Source organism: Phoca vitulina, unplaced genomic scaffold, assembly GCF_004348235.1.
Source record: "Phoca vitulina isolate PV1807 unplaced genomic scaffold, GSC_HSeal_1.0 scaffold2, whole genome shotgun sequence".
NCBI lineage: Eukaryota > Metazoa > Chordata > Mammalia > Carnivora > Phocidae > Phoca > Phoca vitulina.
Window position 1 is genome coordinate 84,410,306 of NW_022589705.1, and position 26,539 is coordinate 84,436,844.

At 55.4% G+C, this 26,539-nt stretch overlaps 1 protein-coding gene across 4 annotated transcripts in view; it reads right to left on the reverse strand.

The window, feature by feature from the left end:
• EPHB2 (EPH receptor B2) overlaps nucleotides 1–26,539 on the reverse strand; it is a 183,650-nt gene that overhangs the window by 95,437 nt on the left and 61,674 nt on the right. For all 4 annotated transcript variants that reach the window (XM_032391665.1, XM_032391675.1, XM_032391648.1 and 1 more), the window contains exon 3: nucleotides 22,909–23,593. In XM_032391665.1, the coding sequence (XP_032247556.1) occupies nucleotides 22,909–23,593 (685 nt within the window). The remainder of the gene's footprint in view (nucleotides 1–22,908; nucleotides 23,594–26,539) is intronic.

Sequence of the window (26,539 nt, forward strand, 5' to 3'; positions counted from 1 at the left end):
TGTTCTGTGTGACCTTAGACCAGTCACTCAGCCCGCCTGGGCCTCTGTCCCCTCATCTGCAACGGGCACGGTGACCCCTGTCCTGCCTGGATGGCTCATCTTTCTTGAAATTTGCTTTCCTTTTATGCTCCTGCCCTTTGCCTAGAATGCTTTTGCCCACTGTCCTCTTTTTTTGAGAATAACTATTCATCCCTGAGCATTAGCTCAAATATTCCCACCTCTCCCTGCAGTCACTCCTCCCTTTGTGGTACTAGAGAATTCCGCAGAGCCCTCTGCTACTGCGGGGTGCTGCCACGGGTCTGTCTGTGGCATCTTCCCTTCGATGGGAGCTCCTGGAGGGTACGGTCTGTCTGCGCCTGCTTCGACAGCCCCAAACCCCACAGAGTGCCTGGCACATGGCACAGACTCAGTCCACGGGGGCTGAGGCAGGTGGGGAGCAGGACCAGAAGACCCTTTGACCCCTAAGAGGTTGGGCCTCTAGTATGCTTAGATCCAACTAGTGCACTCTGGTCAGAAGGCCTGGCCTTGCATGCTGGTTCTGCTACTTCCTTGTCACGCTTGGCTAAGTTACTGAGCCATTCTGAGCCTCGGCATCTCCGCCTATAAAATGGGGATACCTCAGAATTTTGTGCAGACTCAGAGTCCTAGCTTACAGCAGGTGCTCAACAGAAGCCATTTCTCCCTTTTCCTTCCTTCTTAAGGTGGCCCTGGGGGCCAGCATTTGTGCCCTGCAGTGCCCAGGTCAGACACAAGGTTCTGGAAGAAAACACATGGGTAGCTTGTATTCTGAGAAGCAGGGCCCAGAAGACCAAGGAGACAGAGGGGGAGGAAGGAAGGTGGCAGGTCCCTCGAAGGTGCCCTGCCAGAGTTGGCACCCACAGGCTGTGTCTCATAGAGGAGGACCCACGGCCCACGTGGGATAGGTCCCCCGTAATTCCCGAGGCCCAGCCTCTCTAGAAAGTGCTCCCATCCTTCCCTTGCGTGAGCCGCCCGCCTCTTGGTGCTGCAGCCTGAGTGCTGATAATAAAGGCACCTCTGTGTGTCTCTGGGGAAGCGGGGCTAGGGGCGGTGGTGAGGGGGGGCCCACAAAGCTCCCTCAGCTGTGTGTTTGCAAACAGGGGAGCTGAGCTGTGCAGAGGGGCTGAAAGCACTGATTGTCTTTAATTAAAGGAGGTTGGAGGCAGCGCAGGCTTTGACAAAAGAGGTTTCCAGCCTGTTAGCAGCTTCAGCCTACGCGGAGGCTGGGCCGCCCAGGCGCGCCCCCGGCTTTGTCCCCATGGGGCCTGGCCCCGTGGAGGGCACAGCCAACACCTGCCTGGTGGGGGTGGGGGTGGGAGCCAAGCACACACGCAGTAGGGCCGAACGAGAGCGCTGGGCCCCGGGGCCTGGGAAGATGTCCTTGTGGCGAAGCCCCCTCTCACTCACTTGCTCATTCACTCGTTCGCTCAACAAGCATGGCCGAGCACTTGCCATGTGCCGGGCCGCTGCTCAGACCTGGGGGCACAGAGATGTGACAGTCCCTGAGCTTCGGGGCCTCCATATCTTAAGAGGCCGCACAGTACAGTGACTGCAAGCACAAGCCTGGCCTTGAACCCTGGCTCTGCCATCTACGAGCTGTATGGTCTTGAGCAAGTCACTTCGCCCCTCTGTGCCTCAGTTTTCCCGTCTGTAAAAGGAGGATGATAAACACAGCACAGGCTTTATGGGCTGTGTGCGGATTACCGAGGTAGCCTAAAATGTTTGCCCACCAGGCCGCGTTACAAACATCAACCGCCATTATTCATTCCTTCATTTATCCAACTCTGTCCCTAGCTGGAGTCCCCGGAGGCGGTCAGTTACGGAGAAGAACCCTGGCCTAGGAGGCTGGCCGGGCTCTAGTCCCAGCTCTGCCAGTCACTTGCCCTGTGGCTTCCCAGCCTCAGTTTCCCCACCTGTAAAATTGCGGCTGGGCCCTGTAGACACAGATGTCTCAGTGATCCCTCCAGCGTCCTGGGAATTGAGGCTGCTCTGAAGAGCCTGTCTCTCTGGGCTCTTGCTCCGGCTGCATACAAATGGGCTCAGCTTCCCACCCCAGCGGCTTCTTCAGCTCACTCCATTCTTTTGTCTTCTCTCTCCCAGGCTTGCCTTCCCGGGTCCTCAGACACATCTGCAGCCCCCTTAGCAGGCCCACGTGCACTGGTGATCTCTCTCTCTCTCTCTCTTTCTCACGCACGCACACCTGCCTGATTCTCACCCTCACCCCCACCTGATGGAATCACAGTCTCTGTCCTCCTCCCACAATTCCAAGGCTTGCTGACTCCCTGGGTCCAGGGTGGGTGGGAGCGGGGGAGGTGGCTCGCAGCCTCTGATGGCCTCCAGCCCAGCTGGCTGGGCTGGGTGGTCGCAGCGAGGAGGAGAGAGGGGGCAGAGGGCCCCAGCGCTCTGGGGCCAGACTCCTCAGGCAGTGGGAGGGGAGGTCAGTTCCTGAAAGAGAGAGCCCAAGTCGGGCCATAAGGAGAGGGCAGGTCTGGAATCTGCACGTGGAGGGAGAACTGCTGGAGGCTGGGGCTTTACCCAACACCCACTCTGGGCCCACAGCCCCTGTTTAATCTACTCAAAGGCCCTGACGGGGAAACCGAGGCTCAGAGAGGATGATGTGGCACATGCTGAACCAGGACACCACTCGGGCCCTTCAGGACCCATTTTCTGAAGTTCCTTCAGAATGAACAGGCCAGGCCCCCTGATAGAGATGTCAGGTGGATCATGTGGACTCTAGGGGCAGGGTGACTCATCCCATACCTGCAGGGGACACCAATGCAAACCTGTGGGAATCTAGCCTTGGTGGGAAGGAGAGGAGCAGACAGACAGACAGACTCTATGCTGGCCAGGCCTTAGTCTGCATCCTCAGCAATGGCTCCCATTGAGGCCCCCACCTCAGCATCACTCAGGACTGAGGCTGACCTCTTCCCTAGGACCCCTGACCCCCACCCAGTCCTTCAACCTGCTCTTTATGTTGACCTCAGGGGCAAAGGGCTGTACCAGTTCTCCAGAGCCCGAAGGGGAATTCTCCCAGTTATCCACCTTCCACTGCACTGTGAGTCCCCGAGGGCAGAGCCCAGAACTTCTGTCTTGTCTTCCATGGTCACCCTGGAGCACCTACTATGTGTCAGGCAGAAACAATGAGCGCTCTGCCTGCTTCAGCTCATCTGAGCTCCACACAGCCCTTCCAGCCTGAGTCTCCTGTCCCTATTTCACAGACAAGAGAACTGAGACTCAGAGGTGGAGGCTCCTGCTCAGAGCATGGAGGACATCTGAGGCAGGGCTATGTGAATCCTGTGGAGTCTGTGTTGGCTTCCTCCCAGGCCTCACCTGGGCTGGGCATGGCGCCGGGGCTGCTCAGCAAGTGTGTACAGCAAAGAAGCTGGTGAGTAAGGAGTGTGCTCAGCCTGCCCAGATGATTCCACCAGTTGGCAGGTGAGGAGACTGAGGCAGCCAGACCCCCTCCCCCCACCTGGATGTGTGCACCACACCCCTCCCTAAGGGAGAAGGTGGGGGGCTGCTGGACCCCTGAGGATCTGGGTAGAGGACACTCTTGAGCCTACAGCTCACTACCCCACCCCATCCAGGCAGGGGCAGGTGGTCCCCTTAGGGCCTGAGGGAAGAAGTGGAGAAGGGTGTGGGGAAGGGGTAAGGCTAGGAGAGTGGAGGCAAGATGGAGAGACTGAGGACAGTCAGATGATACAGCAAGAAGGGCAGACAGAGGACTAGACCAGAAGGTGGATCAAGGCAGACAGCAAGGAGGAGAGAAGAAAGGAGAACACAGAAGAGTAGGGGAAGGAAGGACCAAAGGAGGGAGGAGGGAAGAAGAAGGCGGGAAGGGGAGGAGTCGAGTTCAGAGGGAGTGGCAGGGGGCTGCTGCTGTGGGAAGGGCTGGCAGGCCAGGGCTGAGCCCAGAGAGGCCCACTCCGAGCTGGGGGTGGGGGGTGGGACGAGGTCCCTCGAAGGTTGTCACTGGAGCTGCTATCCTAGCCTGAGGCACCAGCTGGGAGGAAGGCTGGGAGTGGGTCTGTGCGGCTGCATGTGTGTGTTTCAGGGTATGCATGTGTATCTCAGGCCCAGACAGGTGTGGGAAGCACACCGGAGTGTCTTTTCTTGCTCTCTTGAGTCCACATGCCCTTCTCATTTTGTATTCACAACAACCGAGCTGAAAGATTAATTCATATTTAATATAACCTTCACTGGCAGGATGGGGGTTGGCATAGTTTATGATTTTAAAAAAAGGCACCAGGTAAGGAAGAATCGATCAACTGATTGATGTTTTATCCATCCATCCATCCATCCATCCACCCACCACTCATTCACTGAGCACCCACCATGCGCCAGCCACCACGCTGGGGTGAGAGCACCCAAACCACAAACCCAGTATACTCAGATCTCCACTGACTGCCACAGCTTGGAGCGGTGGGAGAGGTTCGTGGGGGCCCTGAGCTTTAATGCTGGGTCCATAAATCAACATGCTCTGTCAGTCTGGGCAAGTCCCTTGACCTCTCTGAACCCATTTTCTCACTTGTTACACCGGGTGGCGATTCCTGCCCCCTGGGGTTGGTGTGGGATGAGGCGATAGTGCAGATAAGGGGCTTGGCTAGACAAATGTTGGTCCTCTGATACTGTGCTCTCAGGCACTGTGGCCTCCTAACCACTACGACTGGCCAGGGACCACCTGGGGACTCCCCTGGCTCTCCAGTCCCACCCTGTGGTGATCCTTACCGAGGATGCTGAGCATCCAGAAGCTGCCACGTCTGTCGGGCTGGGGAGGCGGCCACAGCTGTGCAGGCCCGCTGGAGTGCTGGGGTGGGAGGTGGGTCAGCCCTACCTAGCCCAGGCAGCTGTGGAATGATGGGGATGGGGGTGGGCAGGTGCCCCACCCTGGGAAGCCCCACATCTGCCCTGCCTCTCAGGCCTGTAATATCCAGGGTTTCCTCAAGCTATTTCTGCTTGTCCTCTAGGTCTTAGCTCAGGTGTCCCTTCCTCCAAGAAGCCCTCTGGGACTCCCAGGCTGAGTCTGGTCTCATCCCCACCCTCTAGGCCTCCTTGTGGGTTCTCATAGTCCCAGCTCCCCCGTTCACACCCTCTATCCTCTGGACATCAAGGTCTTGTCTTTCCTGGTCTCTCTCCACTAAGAGCTCCTGGAAGCAGAGACCATGTTGGATCTCTCCCCTGTGTTCAGGCCCCGCAAGAGGCCCAGCACACCATAGGCTCTGGCCATTTCCAGAGGTGCTGCGGCATTTGCTGGTCATGGGCAGAGGGCCAGATCATATTCTGTCTGGTGCTCCTGGGGACAGGGATGAGGCTGCTGCTTTCCCTGACGGCCAAAAATCCACTTCCTCAGATACCATATCCCTCCTTGGGGAGGGGACATAGGGACTCTCCTTGGGATCAAGAGCTTGGGGGTGGGGTCAGAGTGACATCAGGGTTAGGGATAGGGAATAAGGAATTCCAGCTCTGCCCTGACTGGCCTCATTTTCCTTAGCTGTAAAGCAGGAGGGAAACTTCCCGGTGGTGGGTGGAGAAGGGCAGGGTCTTGGTCTTAGCCTCGAGGCCATGCCAAGGAGTGGCTTGTGGTGGCCCTCTCTTTAGATATCATCTTTCATTGGCTGTCCCCTTCCCATTACTTGGGATCCCCCCCCCATATGTAAAGTATTTAGCAAAAGAAACTTCTAGGGGTGCCTGGGTGGCTCAGTCGTTAAGTGTCTGCCTTCGGTTCAGGTCATAATCCCAGGGTCCTGGGATCGAGCCCCACATCGGGGTCCCTGCTCAGCGGGGAGCTTGCTTCTCCCTTTCCCACTCCCCCTGCTTGTGTTCCCTCTCTCGCTGTCTCTCTCTCTGTCAAATAAATAAATAAAATCTTAAAAAAAAAACCCAGAAACTTCTAGACAATAGCCCATCCTCGCAATCACATCGACCGGGGAAGCCTCTCCTAGGTGGATATTCTGGTATCGTCCCCCACAGTAGGCAGACCCAAGCTTGGTGGCCAGCTCTTCTCCATTCTAGCTTTGGGCCTTGACCCTCCAGGCCCCAAATGGGGAACCAAATGGCCCAACTGGACCCTCACTTCCCCAAGCACCCCCTACAGGTCAGAGTGGCCACTCCTTACCGAGCCAGCTTGCCTCCCACCTCCCTTCCTCCCTCATCCCCCAGCTGGATTCCGCACTGAGCAGTGGGGACGTGACATTCACCAGCGTCACTTCTGGTCCCATCTGCAGAGCGCCCCCCACCCCCACCCCAGCAGCTAATCCCCACAAAGCCCAGCGCAGGGCCCGGCATGACAAGCAGGCCCTGCGTGCCTGCAGCTCTAGCGGGCGTGCTCAGAGGGGCTGAGGCGGGATTCGGCGCGGCTGTCACTCTCTCTGTCCGCTCCTCTAATTGGATTCCCAACACGCAGAGGTCAGCAGAAACGCTGGAGAGAAGAGAATCAAAGGGAAGGGGCATTGGGGAGATAAAGAGAGGCATTCTTCCTGGGCCACAAAGACCGCAGCTCGAGGGGTGGGGGGGCCCCATCTGGAGGGGGAAGGGGCAGGGAGAGCCTGAGCAGGCGGCGCTGGGCGGCGGAGACCACACGGGCTTGCTTTCATCCAGCCTGGTGCTTCCTCACCTCACTCACACCGTGCCTTGGCTTGTGCGCCATCCTGCCCCCCATGGGGGTCTGGGCATCTTTCAAGGCCTGGCCTCTTACTCCTGCCCACTCTAGGAAGTGTTCTTGGAATGCGGCAGGAAGGCTCGGGAGATGGATGGACCTGGGTCCCCATTCTGGCTAGCCACCTGCTGCCCCCGTGGGGTTCAGGCAAGTCCTCGCGATTTTCCTGCCTCAGTTTCCTCCTTCGTGGGATGAGGATAACACCAGCTGCCACAGAGGGCAGTGGCCAGTGACATGAGTGACATAGAAGTGACATTAGCCCAGTCCTTGGCACACATGTGCCCTTCCTTCTCTTATAGAAGAACCACGGCTCCTCCACTGGCCTGTCCAGGACCGCCTGGCTTTGGGGTATTGTGTAGACACAGCCTCTCTCCCAGGAAGAAGGAGAAAGTGCTGCGTAAACATAACACCCGAGGAGACAGATGTGAGAGGAATGACAATCCCCAGCCTGGGCGAGGGCTTCATCATCAGGCCTTTTCCACCCTCTTTGGCAGACAAGAAACTCTGGGCTCCGGGAAGTGAAGGGAAGTGCCCGAGGCCAGCCAGTTGGAAAACAGCCCCAGATGAGGACCCTGACCCCATCCCAGCACTCTCACCGAAAGCCCCCAGGGTCCCGCATGCTTTCCCGTGAATGATAAGCACGTTCTGCATATCCGTGTTGTCTGCACAACCAGCGGGGGAGGCGGGCAGGCTGGCCTTGCTACAAAACGGGCCCTGTTTGCTTTAAGAACATTGCAACTGCTGACTTTGGTTCATGAAAGAGACATGAAGAGGACCTCAAAGGGAATTTCTAAGAGACAGAAAATCAATGGCCCTGACATCCTGGCCCCCAGAAAGTGTGTGTGTGTATGTGTGTGTGTGTGTGCGCGGTCCGCTAGTTGATCCAGTGTATGCACACACACACACGCTCACAAATACTCACTTTCAAGTGCATGTACCCCTGGCTTCTGGCTGGATCTCCCGTGGGCGGGTGTGCACAAATGCACACATACCTATCTGACCCAGGACACACACACCCAAGAACACAGGCAGGGACCCTCACGTGCAAGGATGGATGCACACACTTGTTTGATGTGGCACACACATTCCTTTACACAAACCGGTCCAGCTGATCCAGCACACGCATGAGTGTGCGCCCCCCTGCACACACACATGCTGGGGCAGGTCAGGGAGACAGAGAAACACACAAACACAGGGGCAATAATGGCTTGCAGTGGGCCCCAGGGTGACCTGCTTGGACAAGAGCCTGTATCTGTCCCACCCGTGAAATGTACGCACCTGCTCATACGTCCGGAAATGTTCCAGCCACACACGTGGATGTTGGGTCAGCGGGTGCACTTGTACACACACAGATAGGAAAACACACCGACGGCAGGCCCAGCAAACACTCTCAGACACCGAATGGGGCCAGCACACACACATACACGGATGCATGCATGCACACACACGCACGCACACGCACACGCATGCATGCACACACACACGCATGCATGCACCCACCCACACGCATGCATGCACACACACGCACGCACGCACACACACACGCATGCATGCACACACACGCACGCACGCACACACGCACGCACGCACACGCACACACGTACATGCATGCACACATGCTGGGATGCTCCGCACTGACCCAGCACATGTGTGTACGCACACCGCTCCCAGGCCTCCAGGGAGCTCCCACAGACAGACAGCTCTGACAGCAGGGTGTGGGGGGAGGGCAGCAGCCCAGGGCTGGGGTTGCCAGGGATACGGATGCGGGGTTCCCAAAGCTGCACGGCCGCCCAGGCAGCGCAAAAAGGCCAGCGACCACTCTTAGGTCTTGAAAATGTTGCTAAACAGATGGCAACACCTTTAAGGGAAGAAACTTGAGTCTGGTTTCCTAGAAGAAGCCAGGGTAACATGAGGCTCTGGGCCAAGAATTTGCCGAGGACATAGGGACAGAGGTGAGCAGAGCTCTGATGGCCCCCAAGGCCCACCCAGCCCACTACCCATGTGTCACTGCATAATAGGTTATGGGGCCTTACTTGCTGTGTGGCCTGGAGCAAGTCACCTGCCCTCTCTGAACCTTACTTTCCTCCTCCGTAAAAGGGGTTGGTAAAAGCCCTGAGGGATTAGATGGCAAGTTCCAGGCACTGACCCCACGCCGCCTACTGGGTGCTGTGCCTAAAGCTCTACTTTCATTATCATTGAGTCCTCACGGCTTCGCAGGTAACATTCCATTTATTATTATACCCACTTTATAGATGAGGACATCAAGGCTTTGGGAAGTGAGTCACCTGTCCAGGGTCACAGGGGTAGTCAATGTTGGAGCCAGGATTTGCACCTGGGCAGCTGGCTCTCAGCTCTGTCGCTACACCCTCCCGGCGGGCAACGTGGGGTCATTATCCTCATGTCACCGATGGTCACAGCTGCCCTGCTGGCCTCACCTGGGGCACCGTGAGGACCAGGCACTGCAGGACCAGAGGCTGTTAGCACATCGGAGTCAGTCTATAGGTGGTGACGCGGACCCCCAGAGGTAGGACGGGAGGGCGTTGCTCTGCTAGGAACCCAGGGCAGGGGGGGCAGAGCCCAAATTTTGACCCAGGCACCCTGACTCTGTGAGCTGCGCCTGTGCTGCTCAATAAAAGTACCCTGTCTGGTTAAAATGATGACATTCCACAAGTACATATTAGGCGCCTGCTGTATGCCTAGACTTGCTCGTAACCGAGAGGGCATTATCAACCAGCCCCTGCCCCCTGGGATATGGACACGCAGCTTGTGCTCCAGGAGCTCTGCCAGGGCACTGACGGGTGCCCGCCCGAGAAACATTCCTTCCTAGAACAAGAGCACCACCTCCCCTCCCTTCCCCTCCCCTCCCCTGTCTTCTGAGCTCCCTTAACTCCTCTGAGCCTCCCCCGAACCTTGTGAAGCTGGGACCACAGGCCCCATTTAACAGCGAGGAAGCCGTGGTTCTGACCCACTGAGTCAGGTAGCAAGTTCGGGGCCAGAACCCACGACCAGGAGAGACTTAGGGTGCTGGGCGCCTCCTCCCTGTCTCTTCCAGGTCTCTGTCCTCACAGACCTGGGCACAGGGTGGGCTCCCCCAAGCTCCTGGAGAGAGATGGGCGCCCCAGCAGGCTCTGTGCAGGGAGGGCAAACACTGTCAGGCGGGCGCAGGCAAGGGAGTGGGGGGCCGGAATGACGTTTGGTGAAGTAAGAACACGAGTAAGATGGGAAGATGCTCTCTGAGGCCCCCAGCTCCGAGAAGGATTTGGGATTTTATGGGAAATGGTGAGTATCAAGAATAAGGACCCTCCATCCATGCCTAGAAACATCTGTCCTAACAACAGACAGACCCGCTGGGCATTCTGGCCATGGTGGTCCCCCCCCAGAGCCCACCAGAGGTGGTAGGAAGAAGCCCAGCCTCACCAAGGGCCTTTGCTAGTATCATCTAGTCTCTGAGACGGGGTGAGTGAGCTCTGCAATAAATCTTGATTGAGTAGCTCCTAGGAGCTGGCACTACTCTAGAAAGTGGACACAGTGGTGGATAAGACAGAAATGCCTGTCCTTAGGGAGTGCACATTCCGGCTGGGAGAGACAAGTAGTAAAGGAACAAGCAAGTGAGCACACAGTATGTCTGATGGGGATAAGGCTCATGGAGAGAAATGAAGCAGGGAGGAGGGCAGGATGTACATAACTGTGTGTGTATACACAGGTGCACTCTTTTCAACACTAGGGCAATGGGGGGTCTTGGTGAGAAGGTGACATTTGGGCAGAGACCTGAAGAAGGTGAGAGGGATAGCTGACAAAAGAACATTCCAGGCAGAAGAAACCACCAAGGAGACCCGTGTGTCTGGAGTGGAGAAGGCAAGAGGGAGATCTGTCAGAGAGACAGAAGGGAGGGACAGCTCTGTAGGGCCTTGTGGGCCATTTTTAGGACCTTGGCTTTTGCTCAATGTAAGATGAGGGGCCTCGGGGGTTCTGAGCAGAGGAGAGGTATGATGCCCCTAATTTTTAGATGGAGCTCTGGCTGCAGGGCAGAGAGGATACTGTAGGGGGCAGGGGCGAATTAGGATGGAGATGTCCAGGAGGTAGTTGGGTACGTGAGTCTGGCTTCAGAGATGGAGTCCAGGCTGGAGATAAGCCCAGAGAGGGCATCTGAAGCCAGGGGCCTAGACAGAATTACCCAGAGACAGGAGAGAGAAGAGGAGGCCAAGGACTCAGCACTGGGTCTTTTGAGGTGACGATGAGCTGGAACGGGCTACCCAGAGAGGCAGCAGGGATGCCAAGAGACAGCGAGGGCCCAGAAGACGCAGTGGTCACTTTGTCAAAGGCTGCTGGGAGGTCAGGGAAGCTGAGGCCTGGGAACTGACCCCTGATTGGTGACGCGGATGTTACTGGTGGTTCTGATTTTGAGCAGTTTTTTTTTTTTTTTAAGATTTTATTTATTTATTTTAAAAAGAGAGAGAGAGTACAAGCGGGGGCGGGGGGTGGGGGGAGCGGCAGAGGGAGAGGAAGAGGCAGAGAATCCCAAGCAGACTCTGTGCTGAGCCTGATGTAGGGCTCGATCCCACAACTCATGAGATCATGACCTGAGTGGAAACCAAGAGTTGGATGCTTAACCGACTGAGCCACCCAGCCAACCCCGATTTTGAGCAGTTTTAATGGAATGATGGGGCAGAGGCGTGACGTGAGTGGGTTCAAGAGAAGCCCTGGAACAGGACTGAGCTGCACAGATGGGGGGCTGGGAGGGTCAGTGCCTGGGCACCAGGGTCCAAGAGGCCTGGCAACTAGCCATGGTCCCAGTTCTGACCCTTCCCAGCTGTGAGCCTGGGGCAGCTCACTCCACCTCCCTGAGCCTTAAAGTCCTCATCTGAAGAGTGGGGGTAAGACCCTCTTACTTCCTAGGTTGTTGAGAATCAAACAAAGTAAGAATTGTGAGAACATTTTTCTGACAATGAAACACTGTACATATATTCCAGGGGGAAAGAGGACCAGTTTTGGATTTCATTTCTGGCTCATCATCCATTAGCTGTGTGATCCTGGGCTAGTTTTTTTTAACCTCTCTGAGCCTCCACTTCCTCCTCTCTAAAAACGAGAATATCGACCGTAGCCAACTTCTGGGGCCTGTAAGGATTCAGTAAAGTATCATACACCAAGCCTGGGGCCTAAGCCTAACGACTAGCAGGTGGTTCTACCCACCAAGGTGTGTCCCTTCTTTCTTGGGCTTTTGTCTCTGTTATTTACAACTGGGGTCTGGCAGGAGATACAGGGAGCTGAGGTAGGACCCTGACAGGATGCTGGGTCCCTGGACGGGCCATTTCATCTGACATCTTTGGGCATCAGGTTTCATAACCATGAGGCTATCGATCAGCCGCCGCGGACCCTTCACTTGAGGGAACAGAGAGGACAGGAGACAAAGCGAGTGTGCTGTTTAGACACTGGTGCAATAGGAGTGTGTGTTTGCAGACCTGTCGGTTGGCTGGGCAGACAAGTTACCAGGACCAGGAAACAAATCCATGTGATTAAAACAATAGCATCATGCAACCTCCATGGAGCTCCATGGAAAAAGACTGGAAAGGCTTGGGAGAGACACAAAGAGCCGGACATACCAGACAGGGTAGGAGTCCCAAGGCCAACCCACCTTTCAGGGGAATCCCGGCTGGTCCCCCGGCCATGGATTGGTTCATCAGCAAGGTTGTCAGGAGCAGGTTGTCACCTCTCACCAAACCCACCTCCCCACCCCTCTGCACACAAACCTTGCTTTCTCTGACCTGCGAGGGACTCTTCCCTGGGGCAGACCACCTGTTCCCACCCAGGATGGAGACTGAGGTCCCCTGCGGTGTTTCAGGCTGTCTCTCTGAACATCTCAGAGACAAGAGTCTCCAAAGGGAGCCCTGCAGCACTGGGTTCTAGTCCCGCTTCCACCCCAAAGTGCAGTGTGACCCTGGGAAAGTTAGGTCCTCTCTTGACTTCAGTTTTCCTTGTCTCTAAAATGGCGATAGTAACCTTCGCTTTGCTTCTCTCCTGTGGGTATCATGCAGATCAAAGTATCTCATAGGGTGAGACCAAATGCTATACAAAAGCAGCCTCTAATCTTTTCTGGAACAAGGCAGGGTGTAAGTAAATAAATACTGTACATATGTAAGACATTATAATTACAAATGGCATTTCCCCCCCGAGCTATGGAAAAAAACCCACCAGTTTGGTAGAGTGCGAAGAATTCTCATTAGGACTTCGGGAGGCCTGGGTTCTGATTCTAGCTCTGTACCTGACAAGGTGAATGAATGTGGGCATCACCCCACCCCCTGCCTGTCCAAAGCCTTGTAGGGATGGAACACATGTTGCTCCTAGAAGGGCTCTGTCAGTTCTGCCGGCGAGGAATTAACAGTATAATGCCCCCCATCTCCCCGGGAAAGCAGTCTGGGGGGGCGGGGAAGGGACTCAGGCTTTGGCAGGCAGGTCAGTTCAAGCCTCTTAACCTGCTGTGTGGCCCTGGCCAACTCCCGGAATTCCCCTCTCTGGGCCTGTTCCTCCTCCGAAGTCAAAGTTCATCCCTAAAGGTTCCGAGTAGGGGGAACCCGGGAGAAACAGCAGGATGGGGGCTGAGGACAAAGGGCCCTGGGGAAGGGGTGCCCCAGCAGGGTGGGGTGGAGGCCGGAGTGGGGCCTGTGGGGCCTGAGCCAGCTGCCGCAGAGCAATGAAAATCTCTTAACCACACAGAATTGTTAACGGCTCCCAAATCCTGTTGTACCACAGGCTTAGAAAGGCTTAAACTGTTAAATGCATAAACTTCCTCAATAAACGGGCCTCTCTCGCCAGATGTAAAGGCAGCGGCTGAAGGGAGGGGAGCTTCCCCAGCTGTTTATGGTCTTGCCGGAGGGCTATGGAGACAGCCTGTGACCAAACCGTCCACCTGGTGCCTTCAGGGTCCCCTGCCAGGCCGGGGCGGAGAGAGGACAGCTCTCCAGGGGGGCTCCAGGGGCAGACGGCCCGGGTTCAAGGCCTGTCCCTTCCTAACCGGGTCACCTCAGACAAGCTGCTCACTCTCTCTGGGCCTCAGTCTCCTCTTCTGTAAAACAGAAATGATGATCCCCGACCCCAAGGGGGACTGAGAGTCAGTGAGACCCTGGGTGAGAGCGGCCTGGTCCACAGGAATCTCCTAACAAACGTGAGCACTGGGTGCCCGCCACAGAGCCTTTCTGCCACCTGCAAGAGCGGGAGAAATCAGAAGTGGGGGGCACGAGAGTGCACACCTACCTCTGCCACCTCCAAGGAGTGTGACCATTGGCCCCAGTCTACTTCCCACTCCGATGGGGGCGTTCAATAAGATTAGTGTGCTGTTAGAGATACAAGGTGAGCATTCGGAAAATGCTGTGTGGGGGCCGACGGGCTCTTCTGTCTGGCCAGAGGTTAGCCACAGATGGGTGGGTTTCCCTCCTGGAGGCCTTCTCCCCCTGAGCAGGAGGAGAAGAGACCCCCAGAGACTTCTCCACCCCTGAACCTTTGCCCTGGGACCGCATTTCCCCGTGCTCAGCATCTCCATAGGAAAGCACCTTGTCCTTCAAGGCCGACACAAGCCTCCCTCTTCCACCCAGGAGACCTTCTAGTTGCCCCAGCGGGGTGGCCACAGTCCTGAGCAAGAGTCCCTCCATTGGTTATTTGTCAAACCTTTCACTTCCCCCATCTCAGGTACCCCCCCCCCCCCCCCCCCCAGTAATCTGGGAGGTGAGCAGGACAGAGTACATTCAGGCCTCGCCCCATTCTGGTTAATCAATTGTCCCAGCAGTTGGAGAAAGCCAGGTTCCCATTCTGCCTCCACTGCTTACTGGCCATGTGATCTTGGGCAACAGGCTGACCCTCCCTGGACCTCAGTCTTCTCATTTGTAAAATGGAGCTAATCTTATCAATAGAAGATTCCAAAGGTAATAGAGTACAGCATGGAACACAGAGCTGCGCACACAGGAGGGCCTGCCCAGTCCCAGCCCTCAGGACTCCTTGCAGCCTCTGCCTCACCCAGCCCTTTGACAACATGGAACTAAAAAGCCTGGCAGCCCCTCTAGCCTTCTCCTTTAGCCCAGCATTTCTGCTCTCCCCACCCCCCACCCCTAGTTGGCTGCATTTTGTCTGGGGGTCAGCAAGAGGCCAGAGTTAAAGGTCAGTATCATTTCTGATCATCTTTTTTCTGGACTAATTCCTGCCTTTGGTTCCTTCCATTTTCCAAAGCCCTGGGAAAAGAGCTCCTCCTCCAGGTAGTCTCCCTAGCTTTCCCCTGACTCCCTCCTAAGTGCTCCAAGGCTATAGTTACAGATAGAGCCATCTCCCCCACCCCAGACTGGAAGCTCTAGGAAGGAAAGAAGGGCCTTCATCATCTCTGCAGTCCCCACATCTGGCCCAGGGTCTGGTGCACAGCAGGTCCCTGGGCGGGGGGGTTGTTACGAGTATCAGGGGCCAAAACTGTTCAATGCTTCTTGCCCAGACCCCTGAGGGAATATGAAGACCATGTCATCCCATGACCTGATATCCAGATCCTTCCATTTGGTTGACTCAGAGAGGAAACTGGGCTGAAGTGGCCCTCCCTCCCTTTCTAAGAACACCCACTCTGCCTGCCTCTGGGTCTTTGCACCTCCTCCTCCTCACCTGGCTAACTCCTGCTCCTCACTTGGCTTCCACTTCAACAGCTTCCCTTCCCGGAAGCCTTCCTCTGAGCACCATGACCCCAGACGATGCTCCCCTAGGTGGGTTGGGTGCCTTTGTGTGCTTCTACCTCCACTTTCTGCAGATGCATCTGTCGGTATCTCTAGACTGGGTGGTCCTTGAGGGCAGGGGCCATGACTGATCTTTCCAAACACCCCAATGCCTGGCACAACACATGGCATGAGAGGCACTCACTATGTCTTAGCCTCTTGGCCCTCTGTGAAGACATCACTGACCCCTCCAAGAAGCAAAAAAAAAAAAAAAAGAAAAAATCAGAAGCTGGTGTTTAGTGAATCCCTGACGGCTGGCTGGTTGGACAGGTGGACCAATGTACAGACAGACGGATGGATGGTTGTACACAAAGATGCTTTGGGAGCATATAGGAAGGAGAAGTGGGGGAAGGGGCACTTCAGTTTTTAAGAGCCAAGAATTGAATAAGCCGAGTGTGTTGGCCAGGCTCCCCATCCAGTCCCCTTCTCAAAAGGCTGGCCTGTGTGGTCTCAGGCCTGGCCTGAGCCTGGGGCTTTGGAGAGGGTGTCTGTTAGCCCTCCTCCTCCCCTAGCTGGGCGTCTCCACCCTGCCCTTGAAGAGATGCATCAGAACTTCTGTGTGGGGGTCTGGGCCTCTCCTCCCACCCACCCAGCATTCCAACCCTCACACCCTTTCCCCAGCCAGCATAGGCCCTGCCAGCTGGCGGCCTCCCTCCTCCTCACCCTAAGACTGACCGCACCCTACCCCACGGACTTGCCAGATGCATCTGGGCCACTGGTCCAGCCTCTATGGGAAGGGCTGGAGCTGAGAGCATGCTAGGAAGGAGGCCACCCCAAGCGTGGCCCAGAGCCTAACCCTGAAGGCCCAGAGACATCCCTGGGTCTCTCCCTACCTTGGCTGAAAATAAAGCGGAAAATAAAGCGACAGGCAGATTATCTCCTGCTGGTGAGCATGTGGGGAAAGAGGCACTCTGGAAGTCTGCTGCCAGGAGGGTACCCGGGGCCGTGCCTTTTTGGGGGGTACCTTGGCAGTGTGCATCAAACCTCTAAAAAACATACATACCCTTTGACCCCACAATTCCACATCTGGAAACATATCTACTCAAATACCAGGAATAGTGCACAAAAATTCAGGGACAATGACATGCATCCTGGCACTTGTTAAGATAGACAGTGAAAAATGGCCAGCAATCTACGTGTCGATCAACAGAGGATTGGTAAATAAAGTATGACACATCTTTCCTATGGAATTCCAAGAGCCTTCCAAAATGATGCTGGTGATCTAACATGACATGGGAAAGTGTCCACAAAATATTAATCAGTCAAAAACCCTTGTGTATTTTTAGCAGGAAGTTCACTTTTTCTTTAAACATAATCAATATGTGTAAATACACCCAGAAGGATCTCCACCAGTGGCTATCTCTGGATGATTTTAATTTTCTCCTTTTTGCTTCTCAGTAATTTCTAAAGATTCAACAACAAACCTACATTGCTTTTGTGATAAGAAAAAGTTTTTTTTCCCTCAAAATAAAAAGCTCATCAGAGACCAAAAAAAACCCCAAAACAAACCCAAACATTCACAGCAGAAGACAGTTTTGGTAGAAGTCCCTGTTCTTATTTTTATAACACTTCTCTAGGTATCTTCTCATTTACTCCGCACGGCAGCCTTTGTGTTTATCCTGTTTTACAGATGGAAAACAAAGGCTGGGAGAGTATCAGTTGCTTGCCCAAGGTCACACAGTTAGGCAGAGCTGGGGTTTGAAACCAGGTCTCCAAGGCCAAGGTCAAGGAGAGGCCATGGCTGCGGGAGGAGAGCGGGGCTGGGGGCTGCCAAGCAGGGCAGGGTGGAGGAGAGGGAGAGGCTGTGAGAAGCCCAGCAGCTGGGAACTGGGAGTCTAAGCTAGAGCAAGAGGATCAACATGTGCGTGCAACCGCCCCCCACCCCCGGGCCCCTCCCCACTGGCTCGCAGCCCCTCTCCCTGTCCAAGCTAAATATTAAAAAATCCCATTACGCCCCAACAGCACGCAGCAATCAGGATCGCTGTGGAGCTGCCTCCAGATCGGTTATAGATGCGGGTCTGCTGTTGGGAGAAAGGAGGGCAGGGCCCCCAGCAGGGGTTAGGATGGGAATCTGATGGGCAGGGGCAGAGCAGGGGCTGAGCTAGGGAAGGACAGACCAAGAGAAATAGGGCTACGGAGACAAACTTGGAGACACTGAGGCAGGCACCTTCCCAATCGAGCCCATGAACATCTGGAAAGAGTCAGACAGACTTGAGCTTGGGGGGAGCTACTGCTGCAGGGGAGGAATTCCAGGCCCCCCCCCCCCCAGCAGATCTGCTGGCAGTGAACCCCAGTGGGGACTGTGGTGCTGAGGAGACTGGGGACTTGGGGAGGAGAGGGGGCCAGAGTTCTTCTGAAGAAAGTCCCCAGAGTCCCTCACCTGGCAGCTGTATGGCCAGTGCAGGTCCTGATCAGGCGCCCAATAAAAAGTGAACCAATGCCTGAGTAGGGAGAAGTCATACCTTGACACCCGCCCCCGGTAAGGCACAGGACACCCACCAAACACACCCTCTACTATCGTACCTTGGGGCCATTATTCATGCAGTTGGTTCTTTGACCTACAATGACCTCCCTCCCTTCACCATCCAAATCCTACTCACTCTTCAGGGCCTAATTCAAATGCCACCTCCTCCGTGAAGCCTTCCTAGACCTCCAGTCAGAAAAGATGCCTTCTTTCACATATTCTCAAAGTGCTTTGACTGGATATAATTCATTTCTGGAAGGACCACACTCTGCCGCCTTCTCCATGTGTCCAAGTGCCCTGCTCACCCAGGAGCCAATGAGCCAAACCCTGCATCTCAGGTGCTCTCCTCCAGCCTTCCCAGGGTGGCCACTGTCAGCTCAAATGACACGTCTTCCAAGAAGCCTTCCCTGGCCCACCTGGCTAAAGCGAGTCTTCCTTTGACCTCTATTGCTGCATCTTTCCCCCCCTTTCATTCATCACAGCTTTAACTATTTTATTTATCTGCTCACTAATTTTTTCCCTCCATCTTCTTCTGTCCTCCGACTCAGACTAAAAACTCTGGGAGGGCAGCGAACGTTGGTATGTGCCTGGCTCATAGATGGTACTCAATACATACAGATCTGCCTCGACTTACCATGGGGTTATGTCCTGATAAACCCACCATAAGTTGAAAATATTGAGTGGAAGAGTCACTTAATACCCCTAACCTCCCAAACATCAGTTCTTAGCCTAGCATACCTGAAGCGTGCTCAGTTGAGCAACATCGTCTAACACAAAGCCTGTTACAACTCATGCAATTTATTGAATACAGTACTGAACGTGGACAAAAGACCGGTCACGTGGGTGCAGAAGGGATGCACGTGTCACTTGTTTACCCCCCTGCTCACGTGGCTGACTGCCCAGCATAAGGAGAGAGTATCCTGTCACCAGCCCAGGAAAAGATCAGAATTCAAACTCTGAAGTACGGTTTCTGCTGAATATGCATTACCATGGCACCGTTGGAACGTTGAAAAATGACAAGTCGGACCGCTGTAAGCCGAACCATCGTAAATCGGGGACCGTCTGTATTGGCTGGAGGGCCAAATGGCACACGGAGGGTATGTAATACATGCTTGTTGAGAGGTTGACTGGCATCTCCAGGCCCCTCCCTTCCCCACTATCCCTAGCACACTGTTGGCACTGGAGGAAGTTGGTCAGATTTCATCGGTGTAGCCTACAGTTTTGGGAAACGCTCAGGGCGCTGGGAACTCCCGGCCCTTCATTAGCTGCCCTGCCCACCCCTGGGATGGCTGTGCCACTCCCGTGAGGACTCACCTACTTGCCATCTGTCAGGTAGACTTTATCCAGCCTTATCTTCTCAAATTTGTATTAACGAAGCAATGGATTTTTTCCTATCAAATTATGGTTCAATATTTTTCTAAAGATTTTATTTATTTATTTGACAGAGTGAGAACACGAGTGGGCAGGAAGGGCAGAGGGAGAGGGAGAAGCAGACTCCCCACTGAGCCAGGAACCTGACGTGGGGCTCAATCCCAGGACCCTGGGATCATGACCTGAGCCGAAGGCAGACGCTTAACCGACTGAGCCACCCAGGTGCCCATTATGTTTCAGTATTAAATGGATCTTTCCAAACCACACTCTCCCAGAGATTCTGCTAACAACCCTTCCATCCCTTAGGGTGGATGCTCTCTGGGGTGGTGGTGGCAGGGGGGGTGCTCGCCCCGTGGTCATCCGTCTGGCCCTGAGTCCTGTTTGTCTGACTGACGGTATGTTACCACATCACGTGTAAAAGCTAATGGTCCTGTTACAGAAGCATGAGGGCTGCTTGTTTAAAAATGTTGATTCTTGGCTCCATCTCAGAACCACAGAATCAGACCTGGGGGAGATGTCTGCACCAGACCCAGGAATCTGCATTTTAACGAACTTCCCAGTAGATGCTGAGGCAGAGTCAAGGTTGAGAATCCCTGAGCTGGAGACAGAGAAAGCACTCTGTCAACCACCATTCCTCTATACCCCAGGCCAGCAGGAGCGGTGCCTGTGGGACCTGGGCTGGAGCAGCCCCACATTTGGGTGGCTGCAACATAGGCCACAGCATGAGCTGGTGTCCTTCTGGCTTCCTGAGCTCATTAATCACAACCTGACTGGCCTCCATTCACACCCAGTGGCTGGCTGGGCCTGGGCCTGGGGCAGGCAGGCCAGAGGTCCAGGGAGGTGGGTCAGAAGGGGCCAGGGCCTACTCGTGAGGAGAAGCTCAGCCTTGGAGAACCTGCCTGTGCCAGGCAATCTCTCTGATGGCCCCGGTGACCCCAGCTCCTGGCACTCACACCCCATGTAATGTAATTCCCTCTCCTGGAGTGGGGCCTGAACTGTGTGACTGGCTTTTAACAAAGAGAATATGGCAGAAGCGATGAGATGTCACTTTTGAGATGAAGTCATAAAAAGATTATGGTTTCTGTCATGGGTGCTCTCTTGACCTCTCTCAGGTCAGTCGCTCTGGGGGAAGCCACTGCCCACGTGAGTCCCTGTGGCGAGGGACTAAAGCCTGCAAACAACCATGTGCGTGAATGTGGAAGCAGACCCCACCCCAGCACTGCCATCAGATGACACTGCAGCCCCAGGAGAGACCTTGCACCAGAGGTACCTGCCCTGAGCCATACCTGGATCCCTGGCCCTCAGACACTGAGATTACAAATGCTTGTTGTTTTCAGCTGCGACATTTTGGGGTGACTTGTTGGGCAACAACCGGTAACTAATGTACCTCTTCATCTGGGCCCCATCCAGGGACAGCTCTTCCCGCATCGCTTCCCGAGCCCTTAGCCACGGTCGTGCCGGACACTGTACTAGTCCCCCCAGTGGGACGTGCTGCTTCACGTCCCCAGATCCTTGCAGATCCCTCCTCTGGAAGGCCGGGGCCACTAGTCAACATATCCCTCTCCCAGGACTCAGCCCCAATGTTACCTCCTCTGTGTCACCTCCCCACCTCCCTCCACCGATCCGCCCAGCCCAGGTAGTTCCAGTCAAAGCCAGTCAAAGGCATTCCCTCCTTTGTTCACTTACAGCCTGTCCCCCCGCTAGACGGTGGCTCCTAGAAGGCTGCACCACAGTCACGTTCTTCTGTCCTACCTGATGTTCCGCACAAGGTCTGACACAGAGCAGGCACGGGTGAGGTTTGATGAGCGAATAAATAATGAGCAACGAGTGACTGATTCTGCCCCCCACGGCCTGCCACCTCCCAAGGCCGTGCTCTTTTTACACTTAAGTACAGAAAACCAGCTCTGTTATCCTCCCCCAGAAACCAGCCTTTTTTCCCAATGCCCCTGACTCTTTTCCAGGACCATCACCTCCCCACAAGCTGGAATTCCCTCCTTCCTCCTTCTAGCCTGTGTGCTCACGCCATTCTTCACATCCCTTGATCCTAGCACCGTGGGTGGCCCGGCCAGACAGCCACCATCTCTCGAGAGCACGGCTACAGCTGTCCCACGGGCCGCTCCTCCTCTCTTGGGCACCCCCGTTTATCCTCCTGGGGACCTCTAAAATGCTGCTTAGAGCATAGAGGGGGGAGCCATGGGGACGGTGGACACGACAGCATTTTATAAAGGGTAGGATCCCTGCGGCCACCTCAGGCCACACGGTGACTGGCACCTCAGGAACCCTAGAATTGGGTCCAAACTCTTAGCCTGACATTTGGAGGACCCCCAGGATCTGACCCCAACAGGGAAGGCAAGAGGAGGTGGTACAAGTAGGCTTTAAATCACCATCCAGCTCACACCGTGGAGTACTTGCACCAGGCCAGGCTTCGTACACATCACATCTCATTTTGTTAACATTTATTAAACTCCTACTGCGTACTACAAGCCATTTAAGTGCTTTACAGCCTTGAATTGTTGAGTCTTCACAAATGCCCTAAGAAAGACGGTTTCATGCGCAGCCCAAGACAGACAGCTAATAACAGGCAGGGCTGGGATTTGAACCCAGGTCTGTCTACCTTCTCAGCCTTCTTACCACCATGCAGTCCCTCTTACAAACTTATGTTTGCCAACCACCTTCACGATTGTTTGCCACAATCAAACAGCACCTGCACTATTGCTTACTTAGGACTTCTTATATCACACCAAACGGTGCGGTGGCTAAGGGGTGGACTTGGAATCACACTACCTGGATAAGACTCCTGGCTCCCCCACTTAACTCTCTGAGCCTCAACTTCTTCCTGTAAAATAGCACCATCCCTCCCAGGGTTCTTGTGAGGAGTAGTAAGTTAGACATACAGAGTGCTCAGCACATAGTACGAGTGGCGGTCAGGAGGCCTGGCTTGCGGCGGGCCTGCGCATCCCCCTGCTCCTTGCATCGGAAGGAAGCGTGTGACTCGCCTGGGCCGCTGAAGTGTGCAGGGGAGCGGCGCGTGCGCCGCGGCAGGCAGAGCTCGGGAGCCAGCATGCCATCCACCTCACACTCCTTCTCCCTGTCCTCATGATCGCCACACTCCAAATGGGGGCGCCTCCATCCTCTTGGCTCCCTGAGTGGGGGATCCCCAGCCGACCCCCGATGGGCAGGGAGCATTGAGTGAGAAATAAACCTTTATTGTTTGGTCACTTCCGTCGAGCCTGGCCTGTATTGACGGATGCAGCAAAAGTCCAGTAAACATTAACTTATCCCTGTTATTTACTAGGTCTTATTTCCTTGATGAAACGACATCACTTTTGTAAATGAAGACATACAGCACCACTTGCTGTTGTTAATATTCACATAATAATTAAGATGAGAAACGTTTATCCCTGTGCCCGCGAAAATCACCTTGCCCGCTCCCGGTCGGACATCCGTGTACCACCATTCTAGAAGTGCTCTTCAAACGTTGCCCTCTGAGACATGGAACATTGGCTGCAGATTTGGGAAGCCCGGCCAGAGAGTGCCTCACGGTCGGCTCCAGGCCACTGCCCTTGCCAGCCTGAGTCACGCCCCCCCAACCCCCCCAGCCCACGTCTGCAGCCGAGCGCAGCTCCACGCCCGCACAGGGGCACCTGCCCCGCCGCGGCCCTTACCTCTGCAGACCGTGCCATTCTCCACCGCCTCAAAGCCTGCTTTGCACATGCAGCGGCCAATGGGCACCAACCACTCGCCGTCCCCGTTACAGTAGAGCTTGATGGGCACGTCCACCTCCTCGGCGTTGGCGATACAGCTGCCCCGGGCGGCCACCAGCGAGGTGCTCTCGGCCCCCGAAAGGGTCTCCTGGAAAATGGCGCCATTCTGGATGATGCGGGGGCACTTGCGGTAGAAGACGCGCACAGCGATGAGGGACATGCAGCCACCATAGTCCTGGAAGGCCAGGTAGAAGCCACTGCGGGACACAGGCCCAAAGCTCCGCACCTCCGTGTTGATCTTCATGACCCGGCCACCCAGGTCCACCTGTGAGAAGCTCTCGTCGGCCGCGATGGTGTCCACCTTCACCCATGGATTCTCCATCCAGTTGGGGAAGGTCTTGGTGGCCGAGTCAAAGTCGGCCTCATAGTAATAGAGGTTGAAGGTCTCCTTGCAGGAGCCGGGCACGCTGGGAATGCTGCTGCAGTCACGCACCGAGAACTTCATCTCCACGTGGATGCGGTGGGCGCCGCGGCGCCGGATGAACTTGGTCCGTAGCCAGTTGTTCTGGCTCGACTCAAACACATTGCACACCTGGTACGTGCGGATCGTGTTCATGTTCTCATCGTAGCCACTCACCTCTTCCCACTGTGGGTGAAATGCTAGTCAGGTGGGGGAGATGGGGCTCAGCCCCGTGGGTCGTCTGGCTAGAGGGGAGACACAGACCCTGTCTTAGGGAAGCCTTCAGTCGGATGGGGGTAAACAGGACTCTTACCACTGGGGGCCTCCTAGTCTAATGGAGGAGGCACACACTCTACCTTAGGCTGATGATGGAGACATGATTCGTATCATCAGAGAACTCCCAAGCTGAGGAGAGACATGGCCTTGGCCCCGAGGAATTCCCCAGTCTGTGAGGGAGACATGCCAATCTGATGGGAAGGGCACACACCCTGTTCTTGGTTTTCCCCTGATTAATATGGGAGATGTGACCCTCCCCCCTGGGGTGGAAAAGGAGATGTGGCCCCCGATCCTGGGAAGCTCCCACCTAGAAGGGAAAATAGGGAGAGGCCCACCCTGAGGGAATTCCCTCTGCTGAGAGCAGACATAGCTCTGTGCTTGGGGAGTACTAGTCTGATGGGGCAGTCAGAACGTCTGCCTACTGGGAGCTCCTATTCTGACCAGGGAGACACGGTCCTTGCCCCAGGGGATTCCCAGTCTGACAGAAGAAGAGCCCTTATCCCCACGATGCGGAAGATAAGCAGTCTGTTCTGGGGCCTTACGTGGTTAAGATACCACTAAAGGTTAGGGGACCTGGAGAGAGAGACTTGCTACCCTTCCTGCCTGTGGCAGGTGCCTCGGCACCCTCCCTGGGCCCCAGACTGGCTCTCTCACATGCAGCTGAGAGTTCCTGAGCCCCGCTGCTGGGGGTGTGGGGCAGGGCCATGGAAGGCTGGGGATGAAGGGCACCGGCCCCATGGTGTCTCCTCACAGACCCTCACAAGCCAAGCTCACTCACATGCTGAGCCTTTGTTCACAATTCTGTGCCCTCCTCGAGTACCCTCTCATCTTCTCTGTCCATCCTTCTGGAGCCTCTCGCAGCAGAGTTTGCATTTGCCGACTCTCCCGTGGGCCTCTGGGGACACCAGCCTGGGCGAGGGCCGGGCACCCTGGGCCTCTCGGCCTGGTCTCCCCAGTGGGGCTGAGAGCTTGCTGAGAGTAGCTCCATACCCCTCCTGTGTCCCCATTGGCACTGGGCTGGCTTTCCCTGGGCTAGAGCCAAAAGAGCCGAAACAGCAGAGCACCCCCTCCCACCCATGCAGGCCTGGGGTGGGTGCTGGAACAGGACCTCATTTCTTTGTCCTGATTATCGCACATGCGATATTATCATCACCATTTTACAGATGAGCGGGTAGAGACCAGGGAAGTGAGGCCACTTGACCCAGATCCCACAGACCTAGACCCGTTCCCATGCTTGGGCACGCTGCCTTGAAACACAATGACCCACAGGTACCCCAGGAGTCCTGGGTTTTGTTCCAGCTCTGTTAACTTGATGCATGGCCTTGGGCAAGTCACTTCCCCTCGCTGGGCCTCTATTTTCCCAACTGCCAAATGGGACTGTGGGTGGGGGATGGTGAGGCAGGTGGTAGTAGAGGTGTCACCCTCAAGTGGGTGTTCTTTATTCTTCTGCCTTCCTCAGATATCTGGGCCAAGTCTGTGTGGGGCGGTGTAGTGGCTGCTGGCCTGGGGAGGGTTGATGTTGTGAAGGGCCAGTGCCTGTGGGGAAGGCCGAACTGGAGCCTGCTGGCCCAGCCTCGACGTCAGCGGTGGCTCTGAAGCTCCCTACATTGCATTTTTTTTTTTTTTTGGTGGCACCATGTGACAAAGTCAGCCCCTTGTTACAACCACTGCTCTTCTTCAGAACTTAATTAGAGCACTTAATTAGAGCACTCTGCCTTTCTCCCCTCTCTCTAATTAACATGCGGAGGCCCTGCAGCCTAAACACCCCAAATAATTGCGTCCGGGGGCCCTGCAGCCGAGCCTGGCCTCATTCCTGTTAGGGTGGGGCTGTGGGCCTGGCCGCCTTCGCAGATGGAAAACTGGTGACAAGAAAGAACCACAGAAAGAGGCCTGACCCTAGGGCCCTGCCTATTGAGAGCACAGGCCTGGGGTGGGGGATGCAGCTCTTTGGGGCAGCAGCCGAGTCCCAGTGGGAGGAGCTGGGATGGGAGGAAGGGAAGGGAGGGGCTGGGGGAGCCCAGAGCCCTCTCCCGAGCCCAGGGGACGTAATGATACCCTGAGGACGTAATGACATAGAAACTCATGACCGTGACAATGATGATGGTGGTCCGACTACAGCTACTCATCGTGGGGGAGGTGGGGAGGGGGTGCCCTCTGCCAGGCACTGTGCTAGACACTGTGCAGGAAAACCTCACATCAGTCCGGTGCAGAGGACATGACCACCATCATTTCATAGATGAGGAAACCGAAGCTCAGACAGGTTAAAGAACTGGCGCCAAATCATGCAGCTGGTGAGTGGCAGAATTGGGACAGAATTTCAGGCACGTCCGGCCCCACAGCCTGCATGTAAGTCGGTGCTAGAAGAACGAGGAATCTCAAATTGTGCCTGTTCTTGCTCCTGAGCGATTCACAGCCTACCTGGGCTCAAACCACTGGCCCCAGGGAAGTAGGGGCCTCATGGAAGTGTGAGAATAAGAGCTCAGGGAGGGGGAGTCTTGTGTTATGGGGACCCAGAAAGGGGGCCCGGAGGACTCAGTCACAGCCCTGGATACAAACCTGAGCCCCATCACTAACTAGGTGTAACGCCCCTGGCAGGTGGCTACAACTCTCTGAGCCTCAGTTTCCTTACCTGTAAAATGGAGGTGTTTCCTCCCCATATGATTGGAGATGATGTGTATAAAGGCGCTTCCTTGATTCAGTATGTAATACAGTGGGTGCTCAGAAAATGATAATTCACTTTCCTCATCTGTAGAATGGGGGCAGCACGTGTTCCTACTTCTCAGCCTCGCCCTGAGGATGCCACGGGATAAAGACTGAAAGCAACCAGCATGTTGTCATGGTAACCGGTGCTCCATC